Below are 13,546 nucleotides of genomic sequence, written 5' to 3' on the forward strand. Positions count from 1 at the left end.
TTAGGTGCAAATGCATTGCGAGATTCAATTAGTTCTCCTGCCTCAAGAACTTCATAATCACATTCATTTACGTTCAGGCAACCGTGGCAAGAACAAGTTTCCGAACAATATAAACCATCAGCAAAGCACCTGCAGTAACTGGAAGGTAACAAATTACAAATATGTATTACAGAAAATTCTTAAAAAAGAAAAGCAAAGTTTAAAAGGTGTGACTCTTGTTACAGCCTTCATCATGGTTGCCCACGACGGTTCAGTAAAATTTGTCCTGCTTTACATTAACATCATCCCAAATTATATCTTGAATGAAGACAGTCAAAAGATATTCAACAAGGAACAAATCCACTATACACCTTGGTAAGAGGAGTCCTCTGGCAATTGGGATTGACTCGCGGACCGCGGTGATATTAGTCGATGGCGAAAGGATTGAACCAGAAAATTCTCTGTGCATGGGGAAACACATTGAAAGGCCGTGCGGGAGACAGGTTGCTAGTTTTACTAAAGTTAGGCGAGTATTGAGATCCAGGGAAAAAAACATGTAAGATCACGCTGCCTCCCTTATCATATAGAGCCCATGCAAGTTTTTCTTCTTCCTTTTTTTTTTCTTTTTTAATGCTAAAATAATAAATAACAGTGTTTTTAATATATTAAATTAATTGTAAATAAAGCGTGAATGCTTTATTTATATAATTTATAAAATATGGAAATATTTTCATTTTAAAAAATCATACAAATATTTTATTTATCTAGTTAAGAAAAATGTCTATATTAATCACTAATAAAAATATAAAAATATTGCTGGAAAACAAGTCACAGGAAATTGTACGCCATTTGAGTTTCGTGCTACGAATTTGTATTGTCATTGGACCAAGCCCAGAGTTATTCTTTATTTATTGGACCCGACCCGACTTGTAGTAGTAAGAAAAAAATGATTTTTTTAGTTCATTAATATATTTAATTTTGAGTTTTGGATAATTAAATTTTCAGATTTTAATTTTGACACACTAACGTTTAATTTTTTTATTATTTTGGTACAATTACTGTCGTGACATATGACAAGTTAGTAATTTTTGTTACATCCCGCCACCATTTTCTCGTGTTTCATATGCGTGTTTTCCAGTGTTACTTAGACTAAAATAGCTGCAAATTAAAAGTTAATGTATCAAAACCAAATTTTGAAAATTTAAAAAATTAAAATCCAAAATTGATTAAAACAAAAGTATTTTTCATAGTATTAAAATAAACTTCAAATCCTAAACATCAAATTCTAAAATATATAATAATAACATTAAAAACAGCAATACTATATTATTATTGAAACATCTTCAATTAAACATTCAAAGTTCACCATCCATTCCATCCACACTGATAGTTGCTGACATCAATACACGTTTTTTCGAATTTTTTTTTATGAAAGTTCAGATATCGCCATCGTTAGCCGTTAAATCGGCTTTCTAAAAGCGTTCTTGTAAGTTCGGCTGCATCGGTTGCACGCGAAAGGAGAAAGGCATGTGAGCTTCGTAGTCGGGAACATGAGCTTGTTGATGATGATCGTACGCACCGTGGTTCTCCATCACATGTTGTTCATCCATGGGGTTCAAGTGGAGTTGGCCCTGTTATACATGAACATTCAAAATGATATATGGATAATCCTATTATCAAATTATCTACGTTTTACGGAAAAATTGAAATTTTGGTATTGTATATTTGCTTATTGCGTGTTTTTTTCTCCATGTTGCCAAATTTCATTTTAGTATTTTTTTCAGAGTGACACTGACATGTATAATGTTATATCAGTATTCAATTGAAAAAATGAATAAAATTGTCAAAAATTGAAAGATATTAGAAATTACGAAGACTGCAATTTTCTCGTCTTCCGTCTGCTGAATCCGAGAACATAATAATAAAAAAATATCATAATACCTCAATACGAGGAGAAACATTAATTTGGTAGAAAAACTTGAATGGAAATGACACTGTAGGGAGCTAACATACCAACTTAAATTGGAGACTCTGATTCTCGTCCTCCATCATTTCTGTCTGAACCATTCCAAGAAAAAACAAATCATTGATCGAAGAATAATAATTAAATAAGCACAAATGTAGTAAGTATATTTCATAAAAAAATTTCAAATTTTTTTTATTTGATTTATAGAAATTCATGATTATTGTGCTAAAGATCAAAATGAATGGAAGATAAATGACACTTGAATAATAATGTAAGAGGAAAAATATCGAAAGCTGGACAATGCCATAAGTATTTGTACATGTTTCCTCATCATCCGCACAAATTCCATCTGCCACAATCAAAAGAAAAATTTTCAGATTCTTAATAATTATGAAGAACATGAACCAAGAAACTAAAATCTAATGATTAAGAAAATAGACACCATTATATTAACAAAAAAGAATATTACGATATCGATCACTTATTAATCTACTAAAAGTCATCGTAGATGAAATTTTGCAATTTAAATCTTTTAAACTATACAGAATAGTAATATTTACTACTCAAAAACTATTCCTCATCCAATAATTGTATTAAAGTGACTAATTAATTTGTAGGTCGATGAAATAAAAAGAAACATAAGTAAAATTTAAGTTTATTTATTACCTGTTTGATTTTGAGAGCAGAAGTCCCATTTTCAAGGGCATCCTCCAACACCATCAGTTCTTTATAGTTCAAACTTGTGACATCTTCTCCTTTCAGATGCCTAAAATTAATTTTATAATCAAAAAAATTAATTTATAAAGTTGAAGATAAATATAAATTATGATCGATTAAGAGAGAAATTAATTATGAGATTCTTGAACCTGAGTTCAATCTGCATGCTGTCATTCTCCTTCTTGATTCTGTTGATTTCATTGTCCAATTGCTATATATATGCATTTATTTCAAATAAACAATTTTCAAACTCAAATGCGAGTAAATTCATGTGAAATCCATCATAAGATAGCTTAAATCAACTCGTCAAATTAATTAATACTCACCACATAAGTAGTAAAAATCAGTTAAATAAATCCTTAATTCAATGAGAAAATAGATCTCTTAAGCACGTGTTTTAAAATCTTAAGCACAAAAAAAAAAAAAAAAAACACATACGACAAGGGTGCGTGTGTACAAGATTTGAAAATATAAAGAGTTAACATATTTCTTTCCACAGAGGTTTTTAGCGATGTTTGGATTTTACAGAAGTAGTGTATCCATTTACTTTTTTATAGTTATAAGTAGTTTTTCTCCTCATATGTAATTTTTTGCATTGCGACAATTTTGAATAAATCCCTAGTTCTACTAAAATGCCTAGGTTGATCTACTTTCAAGTCACTAGCCATAAGTTAACTAGTTATAAAAATGTGGGAAGTTCCCTTCTTAATTTTTACTATTTCAACCTTAGAACCAGAGGGCAAAAAGAAGTTGGATCATCAGATAGCTCGTTTGCACAAAAGAGGGAGCTCAAATATTATATATCCAAGATCTATATATTAGGGCATTTTCAAAACATTAAATTTCCTTTAATGTGCTAGGAAACTGAAGTGACACCCCTAGGTTGTTTCCTTAATCTTGCAACATAAAGATTTGCCATTTTTCTTACCAGATCTGTCAACAGATGTAACATTTCAGGCAGTTCATTCTCGTGTTTCATGGTCAGAATACTACCAAAACATGAGTTGAAAATGAGATCAGAAATTATAAAAGAGAACAAGTCCAGATCTAGAACAAGCAAATCTCCTAACAAATACTTGTTATTCATATTTCAACAAATTCAAAGTTTTGAGAAATTTTACGTTAATTTCAGCTAAAAAAACTGTACTTCCTAGGTTTTTTTTCCTTATATAATATAATTAATTACCTCATGTTTAGCATCCCAAAGCCTTTTCCCAGAGAGCTTATGATACTGATCCAACATGTCAACAAACCTTCAAATCAAGAATCAAGAAAACCCTAATCACAATTTCCTCGGATCCCAAAGAAAGAGAAAACAAAACAAAAAAAGAACCTAAAAACACACACAAGCTAGGTATTTATTCATTTCTTGATTTTCGGAGAAAACTATTAATGAACGAACTAAAAACATACGTTGTCGAAGGGCTGCAAAACTCATGCATCTTGCCAGAATTAGCAAGAATTATCACAGAAACCTGAGCATCGCAAAGAACACTAATCTCCTTGGCCTTCTTCATGAGCCCATTTCTCCTTTTCGAGTAAGTAACCTGTCTGTTGCTCGAGTTCTCGATCCTCTTGATCTCAATCTTGCCTCTTCCCATAGTTTTTTTTATCTTCAACAACAAATCGTAGCAGAGGCAAACTGTCCTGAAAAACTATTAATAACCAAATGAATGGCTGTGGATCGATGAAAAGAGTTGGGCCAAAACATTAGTGGGTGCCCGGGGGGGGGGGGAGAGAGAGAGATTGGCGTAATGGCATTTTCCTTACAAGGGTTGGGAGATGAGAAACTTTACAAGGCTCAGACAAATAAGGTATATATTGATATTGCCAAGCCAACTCACTTAATAAATCTTGTGTATGAAATATTTGATTTTGTTACAAGTTTGATCCGAGGTTGCATCATCTAATTATCCTTTGGTTTCTTGGCTCTTTTGTAATAAAATTAGTGTCTTTTAATCTTTTGTTGCAGAAAGATCACATTAAACTTGATTTCGGAATATTGTAGATCAATAGCTAGCTAGGGACTAGTTGCATCATATGTCATCTCTAATCAATTAAAAAATGGATATGTTTATCCCCAATCATTTTTTTAAAAAAAAGAATACGAATTTTTTGGTTTTGCTTAAAATTTTCTATGTGAAATTCGTCTCACGAATCTTTATCTGTGAGACAGGTCATATCTACCGATATTCATAATAAAAAGTAATATTTTTAGCATAAAAAATAATATTTTTCATGGATGATCCAAATAAGAGATATGTCTCACAAAATACGACGTTTCGTGAGACCGTCACACAAGTTTTTGCCTTTGAAAAGTAACCTAGGATAAATACTTTTTTACAAAATATATAGCTTATGAAGGTAACAATGCTCGAAACCCTCTTAAATAAGCTAATAAATTTTTTTAACCAAACAACCTCCTAATTGGAAGTTGAAACTGTTATTTTCAAAGATAAATAATTATGCTCGATACTATACTTTATTAATTCTCACCGAAATTAACTTGGTTTTATTTAAAATATTAATGATTAGAATAAAATTAGAAGTTGGTCTTTGAAGTGAGTTTTCAAGCATTTAATTGGGATTGCGCACACGTGCCTTAGAAAAATTATAATTTTCAAATTGATTGTCAGCCAGTTAATATTATAGCTATTAAGTAATAAAAATATAACAATTTTATAAAATTCAATATTAAAAAATCAAATCGATGAATTTTTTAGGGTTACAAAGAATGACTGATGGCGAAAAAGATGAGATGGGACTGGAAATTCTTACACTGCCTTAGAGGCCTTATTTTTTTTGAGTCAAACTGCCAAAACTAGATTGACTTTGGTAATGGTCAAGAACTCACGGTTACTTACGAGAGTTATGATTTTATATTATAATGATGTGATTTATTTATTTATTTTGTTTAATTTTTATAAAACTTGAAAATTTATGATACAAGGTTGATTACAATAATTGTATTTGCTTAAATATTGATCGAACTGTAGTGCTTGAGTTGTTATACAGTTTAAGCGATTTGAGTTACACAGTTACAACCAACTATAATTTTTGGTAAAGTGGCAATCGCTCGCTCATACAACTGGTATCAGTGCCAACCAAGATCACGGGTTTGGTTCTCATTGACCGCAAGGAATGCAATTATTAGGAGTGAGATTGTTAGATGCGATAAATGTCTTTGTTGTAAGAGCAATCGAACCGTGATACTTGAGTTTTTGTACATTTTAAAATATTTTAGTTGCACTGTTACTACCAGTTATAGCTTTAGATAAAACGACTAACGCTCGATAATAAGTAAGCACGATAAATTGTTGTTTCAAAAAGATATAACAAAATTTCAACATATTTTAAATATATATTTTTTATTTTGTAACATATAAAGCCTTTTTCTTAACATGTGTAGGATTTTTTTTCCCTCTTGAAGGTGAATGTATTATATATTTTGCTTGGCATTGTTGGGCTTTGGATTGTATGTGGGTCAAGAGCAACAAATGATGTAATCCAAGCCCCATCTAGTTTGAGGTCAAATTGGGTTTTTATTTTGCTTTTCACACTAATATTTATTTATTTATTTTTAGCTGAATTTTATTATAATTGAGCGTCGAACTTAAAAATCCGTCACAAATTTGAATCTTGATGTCAAATAGACTATAAATCATCGGTTATTTTTTATTTAACTTTTTGAAAATAAAATTTTTTTCCCAAAATATTTTGGTCGGGACCCAACCCAACCCAACTCGTGAATAAAATGTTGGATCCAAAATAATTTAGAGTAGGTCTCATGTGATACCGTCTCACGGATCCTAATCTGTGAGACATGTCAACCCTACCCATAATCACAATAAAAGTAATACTCTTACCATAAAAAATAATATTTTTTTCACGGATGACTCAAATAAGAGATACGTCTAACAAATACGACCCATGAGACTGTCTCACACAAGTTTTTGTCAATAATTTAGAGTCGAGTTGGATCAAACGGGAACCTCTTTCAACTCGTATCTTCCTCTATAAAGGACTCGGATATGATATCTTCCTTGAGAGAAACCGGACTATCATACTATGGTTTTGATTTCGGTACATTCAATATACTTGAGAATGAGATTTCCATTTGCTTTTGAATTCGAAAAAAAAAAAACAAATTACCGATAAATTATAAGTTTATATCCGGTTAACTAATTTTCTAGACATGTGAAATTTTAAAATTTAGAATACTATGTTACAACGTCATCCTAAAAAATATTTCTTTATCTATAGTTACAAATTTTTAAACGATCATATCACCTAGAAGACAAGAATTATAATGAAAACCCATTTTTAATAACTTTCACCTTTAATAGAATATATATTTTTTACACGCAAAATTTTTAATACCTACGTACCAAGTGTATATGTCCACTTAGAATCTTTATTTTCTTGTATTTAAAATTCGTAGATACGTCCCATATAACTTTTCATAGGGCATACTACGCCTACAATCGATGTAACATTCCCATGTAATTTCTTCCATTGTCCATACAAATACGGTTGAGTTTTGTATAAGAGAAATAGTGACAATTATTGTTAGAGGTGGGAAAAAATACCGAATTTTCGGTATACCGAGATTACCGTACCGAAAAAATGCCGTATTTATCGAATTTTCGGTACACCGAAGATTTCGGTACGGTACGGTAACGGTATGCAATTTAAAAATTTCGATATATACCGAATTACTAAATACCGAAAAAATATAAAAAAAATTTAAAATCTATAATATTTTAAAACAATAAATTCATCGGTATAAAACAGTATATACTGATACAATAGCGAAATCTCGGTATACCATACAATTTCGGTATAATCGATATGCTATTTATATTTACCGAAATGTTCGGTATAGTACGGTATTGGTATGAGTTTTTTTATACCGAAATTTTCAGTACAACATACGATATATGATTTTTCGGTACGATACGATATAAATACCACCCATAATTATTGTACACAAAAAGCTCTGACCAGATGTCAACAAAATTGGCTTCTAATTTTGAGTTCCTTTTAAAATTTTACACATTCTCCCAACCTGTATATTTTTTGACATGATAATCTGAACATGAACCCAAAAAGTAGGGGCGATGAAATATAAAATCAATGAAATTATTTATTTATTATGTAATAAACAAATAAATTTAAGTCAATACAAGACTAAAGACCATCTTTTTCCATCAATTAATATCAAATTTCGGAACAAACTTCCGACATAAAATAAAGTTGAAACTTTCACGGAATGGAAGTCGTGCTATAGAAAAGGGCGACTTTTGCACTTTTTTGTTATTTTTGAAAACAATTATTTCTTTCTTATATGTTGCCACATTTCAATCAACACCGCTCGTGAAATGTCTGCCCAGCATTCTCAGCCGTTGATGGAAATTCGCCCGCAATCTCCCACAAGTCAAATCCTAGATTATTAAAGTGTGTAGGTATACCTAATGATGTGATGGAGATTGTAGACCTTTATTTTCCAATTTAAACATTTAAATCCGAATTGAGCCGAAATATCAAGAAATTATTATCATAAAAGAGTTCGAGTTCGAATCTAATTTTGAAATTTTTGAACATTCATGTTTGTGAACGCGAAAACATATACTCGAAAAATGTTATATATGTGATACATCTTGTTTCACGTGGTAAAAATTAAAAATTTATAATGAATTACATTGAAAATCAACTTAAGTTTATTATTTTTGTAAAATAAGTACAAATACGAAGTAATTATTATAGGAGTTTATTGTGCAGTCACACAGACATGATATCCTTGTAAAGATTACAAAACAAATTTATGTTATGTATCATAGAACTTATAGTTTTTTTTTATTTTAGGAACATAACATAATATTAAAAAAATAAAGATATTTTAACAATCAATATTTTGTGGCTGATGTAGTTATTTGAAATAACTCACACTTGATGATAGTGATAATAATAATAATAATAATAATATAGACACGTGTAGTAATATCTTTTGGTAATTATTTAATATATTTAATTTGTATTAAGAAATAAAAAAAACGTGTCTTTACTAATATATATATATATATATATATATATAAAAGTTTTGATATCCTGCACACTTACCGTGTACACCTTTGTGAGCACCGATGTGGTGTCACTCACCCATTGGATGTGATGAAATATAGAAAAATTACGCATCCAATGAGTGAGTGACACTTCATCGGTGCTCACAAAATTGTGCACGGTATGTGTACAGGATATCAAAACTGATATATACATTGTATCAAATTCACACTATTACAATTCAAAATATTTCGGAATCGAATTTGACTGGAAAAAGTTTGATGTTTAAGTTTGCTATTCAAAATTTTTTTTTGAGACGATTCAATTCATTTACGCACCTAGCTGATACCCACATGAAAGGAACTATTTAAAAATATCCTACGTAGTCGTGAAATCTTCCTCAAATTTAGCACACAAAAAATTTTGAGACGATAGCATGAAAAGGACCACGAGACTCAATGCCCCACCCTACCGCCCCGTCATGTTCCTATCGCCAGCGATGCGATGGATTCTAATTCAACCTTTCGGCCCACCCGCTAGCTAAATCTACGCTCATTTGGACTTTGTCCTCTCATCTGTTTCAACACGCTGAGACTTCACTTTTTGACGTCTGTGTGTGTGGGTGTGTGTGTATATATGTGCATCAATTCTCTCTGTCGCCTTTCAAGGGGACTGCAACCGTTTTGTGATAACCTTAACTTCTTTCCTTTTTTTTGTTATTTCTTGATTTGGCATCGAGAAATTGAAAGAAATGGTTAAGACAGGAGATTCATCTTCGTCCGGTAATGTGTCGAAGAGTAATGAGGTGGAGTTCAAGTACACGGGCGTGCGGAAGCGGAAGTGGGGGAAATATGTGTCGGAGATACGGCTTCCCAACAGCAGGGAGAGGATATGGCTCGGCTCGTACGACACGGCCGAGAAGGCCGCGCGGTCGTTTGACGCCGCCCTTTTTTGCCTTCGGGGACCTAATGCTAGGTTCAACTTCCCTGACGACCCGCCGAATATTCCCGGCGGCACTTCGCTGTCACCTGCTGAAATACTGGTCGTTTCGCAGCAGTATGGTAATAGCAGCTGCTCGGGCCTGCCGACGGGGGGAGATGCTGAGTTTGATCAGGCTCAGGTTGGGGGCGATGATCAGGAAATGGAAGGGACTTCACCGTCGTGGAATTCGGAAGGAGATGGATCTTTGAATTCGATCGATTGGTCTTTTCTTAATATGCTGAATTCATCGGATGAAAATGCTGGCAGCGAAATTTTGGGCCATGTTCCAGATTTTGAGCTTTTTCACGAGCCCGGTTATGATGTTTACTTGCCGCCACATATCGCCGCCGGAAACGACGACGTCGACGACCACAACATTATATTTGAAAATGAGCCATCTTTTCTTTGGAATTTTTGAGGAATATATATCTTAATTTCGTCGGAACGAGACATAAACATTTTATGTTATGCACACACACAGACACACACATATATATATATATATGTATATATATAAAATTTTGTGTTTCACCACCTTCAACATGTCTCCTTTTTTGGGATCACGGGAAATTTTGAAAATTGACTTTTAATTTTTTTTTTTGACTTCCTTTTATATATGTTTTTACAGAGGAAAGTCATAAATTTGGAAAAACATTATGTTATGTGGAGTTATATTTCATTCTATCCAATGATCTATTCAGTATTCTAAAATTTTGTTTTGAAAAATATTGTAAGTTTTATGTGAAACAAATGAGGTATATTTTAAAAAATATTAGTTTAAATAAAAAAAACTCCAGTTTTTGGGGAGTTGTATTATAAAATATACAGTATAATTGGGGGGAAAAAATCTTAAATTCAAGAATGTGAAAAACCATGATGCCACATTAAATTTAGAAAAATCCATATTTATTTACTAGCTATTTTAAATGTTTAACGAAACAATACTTTGTTACTTTACTTTCTTTTTATTCTGCATTCCTCAATCAAAATTGTGATTATTTTTGTAACGCTCCGAAAATTTTAAGGTCCACGTAAACCACATGCATGCAATTATTAAATTCTTTTGTATTTTGATTAAATATTTTAATTGTATTAATTAATTATGTTGTGCATAATTGCATGTTTAAAATATACTTTTCTACATGATTGCATTAAAATGTATTTTTAAGGTTATTCGCGCTACGATCGAGGAACGGAGATCGATGGCTAAAAATGAAAAATGATTTTATTAAATAAATGTTTTTAATTATTTAAATTAAGGGTGATGTTTTTTTTCTTATTTTCGAAAACATGGGGTTTTGAGGTGATTTTATACGTCGGGACGTAAATTTTATCGGTGTTTATTTTCAACAAAAATACGAACTTCTTGGCAACCCGGCTAATAAATTCACATGTTTAATTAATCCAAACTTTGGTTAAATTTTATTAATCCTAATTAAAACTAATGAGCTTTAGTTTTAAGGCTTAATAGGCCTAAAGCCTAGTTAGTAGTTAATTAGATATAAAATATGTTAAACCCTATTCTTCATCATCAAACCATCGGCCACCTAAATTTTTATTCTGAAAACTCCCCACCTCACACTCAACCTCACGGCACTCACACACTCACAAATTGGAGAGGATTTTCGAAGGGCTCTAGAGGAAACAAGCCAACGTTTGCGTCCCGTTCTTCGTCATCAACGAATATTCGAGCGTATATAACGCAAAGGCATGCCTTAATCTTCCTTTTCTCATCCATCATATCATATAATTGTTTTAAATATTGGTTGCATGAAGATCATAAAGTAATTCTCTGAAATTTTCGGTTTTCTGCACTCTTGTATATTAAACTCATGATTTTAATTCCATAAACTGGCATATGCATGAATAAGGGACTGCCATGATGTAGGCCGTGATCAGGTAGGTTGTGCACATGTTTTAGAGTCACCCATGCACGCACTAAACACCACAAACAGGAGGAGGCAAACCACGAAAGCTACAAACGAGAGTTACTGTCATGGGGGTCAAGGGTTGAGGGTTTGGTACTCCACGGCTGGGCGAAGGTTGGCTTCTGTATGGAGGCTAGCCAGGGTCGTGGGGGAGTCTAGGGAAGAGTCCTAGCCATGCTAGGACTCAAGCTAGGGGCTGGGGAAGAGTCCTAGCCATGCTAGGACTCTACCCGAGAAAGCGCCCAGCATGCGCAGGAAGCTGAGGCTTCCAGGGGCTTGAGGGCTCGGCCTGGGGTTCAAGGGTCGGGGCAAGGCGATGCACTAGAGTCCTAGGAAGGTGGGTGAGTGACTGGTTCAAGGTCTGGGCTCACGGGTAGGGGCCTGGACGCACAAGAAGAGTCCTAGCTATTAGGGGATTTCTCGGCCGTTTTCAAGGGTGACTTGGGGTGGCTCGTTTTTGGGTATTGGGTTGATTTCTTGGTAAAATTAGGGTCCATTAGGCTAATTTATGATGTTGGGCAAGTTTTGGACCAACATGGTTCGGGGGTAACTCGTGAAAATCGGAAGTTGGCTCGGGGTTGAAATTTATGTGTCAAATAGGGCTTTTAGATAAAGAAAAAAATTAGAAAACGACTCACGGGGGTCGAGTCATGGTCCATAAGGGCTAAAATATATAAAAGACAGAATTTAGAATTTAGGAATTTTATATTAAAGTTTGGGATTTTTCAGGATTAAAACACCGTCAAAACAATTAATTAAAGATAAATGAAAAGGTCTAATATTTAAGTTAAATAAAAATATGAGAAAATTCATATAGACTTAAATAATTATTTGGGACATGTTAGAGTCAGTGAAATTAAGAAAAAGGTCAAAAACGAGAAATTTTACATATAGGGGTAAAACAGTTTTTTTACACCTAGAAATAGTAAGCGTCATGGCAGTGTCCTGAATGCTATTTATATGCTAATATGATTATTTTTAATGATTATGAATTTTTATATGTTAATATGTCAATTTTAAATATTTAGGAATTTTTAAGATGTTAAAACGTTTATTTTAAATGTTTACGGATTTTTAATATGCTAAAATATTTATTTTAAAATGTTTATGGATGTCTATGATTTTAATATGTTAAATTATGATTTTTAAATGTCTATGATTTTTATGATTTAAATATGGGCATTTAAAAGATGTGTTGCATGCTTGGTTTCAAAATGAAGAAAAAAATGTAAATATTATTCATGATTTTTCTAAAGTGATGTCAATGAAAAATGTTGAAGAAAGTGAAGTGATTGTGACTAATTCGTTAATATTGGCGACGTCATGAGAGTTATGGTCCCAGTGGGAGCCCGACGATCGTGTTTCCATCATTGCGAATGTATGTGGTAACGGTTTTGTGGTAACGGTAAGAATGTGAATGTCGTGAGGGGAAAAGGTCCCAGAGAGAACCCGTTTCTGGGAAAAGGCCCCGAGAGAACCCCGACGATCGTATTTCTATTCGATCATGATAGGCCAAGGCTCAGTTGATCGGTGAGAGTGTCGTTGATGTCCCCGCCGTCCAGTACTGAGGTTTCACGTAAATGGATCCATCGATTTTCATGTCATGTCATGTTGAGGAAAGTCACAATTATGAATTAACGATCTAAATTCAACAAAGGAAAAAGAAAAGGAATAGAAAAAGGAAAATTTTATGATCATGTTAAAATGTTTTTATGTCATGGTAAGGAAAAAAATTAAAGTTATTTATGCATATCATGAAATGTTTTTTTTACCTAAAAGTATTTTCACTGTTGCATATGGTTTTATATATATTATTTGCTATAAATATTATGATATGTTGAGTCTTTAGACTCACTAGGTGTGATGGATGCAAGTGAGGTTGAGGGAGGCTTTGACGGATGATTATACTGGACTG

General features: G+C 32.7%; 2 protein-coding genes across 2 annotated transcripts; one reads left to right on the plus strand and one right to left on the minus strand.

Moving 5' to 3' along the window:
- Positions 1-1,285: 1,285 nt before the first annotated feature.
- On the minus strand, positions 1,286-4,381 carry LOC140812185 (floral homeotic protein GLOBOSA-like). Its single transcript, XM_073170401.1, has 7 exons — positions 4,076-4,381; positions 3,849-3,915; positions 2,812-2,873; positions 2,612-2,711; positions 2,265-2,294; positions 1,993-2,037; positions 1,286-1,610 (listed from the first exon to the last, which is right to left on the minus strand). The coding sequence occupies exons 1-7, from the start codon at positions 4,261-4,263 to the stop codon at positions 1,452-1,454; spliced, it is 651 nt and encodes a 216-aa protein (XP_073026502.1). The 5' UTR covers positions 4,264-4,381; the 3' UTR covers positions 1,286-1,451.
- Positions 4,382-9,340: 4,959 nt separating this feature from the next.
- Positions 9,341-10,575, plus strand: LOC140812660 (ethylene-responsive transcription factor ERF017-like). The gene has a single exon (XM_073170990.1). The coding sequence runs from the start codon at positions 9,474-9,476 to the stop codon at positions 10,119-10,121; it is 648 nt and encodes a 215-aa protein (XP_073027091.1). The 5' UTR covers positions 9,341-9,473; the 3' UTR covers positions 10,122-10,575.
- The last annotated feature ends 2,971 nt before the right edge of the window (positions 10,576-13,546 follow it).

The sequence above is a fragment of the Primulina eburnea genome, chromosome 14 (genome assembly GCF_022965805.1).
Source record: "Primulina eburnea isolate SZY01 chromosome 14, ASM2296580v1, whole genome shotgun sequence".
In the NCBI taxonomy this organism is placed as follows: Eukaryota; Viridiplantae; Streptophyta; class Magnoliopsida; order Lamiales; family Gesneriaceae; genus Primulina; species Primulina eburnea.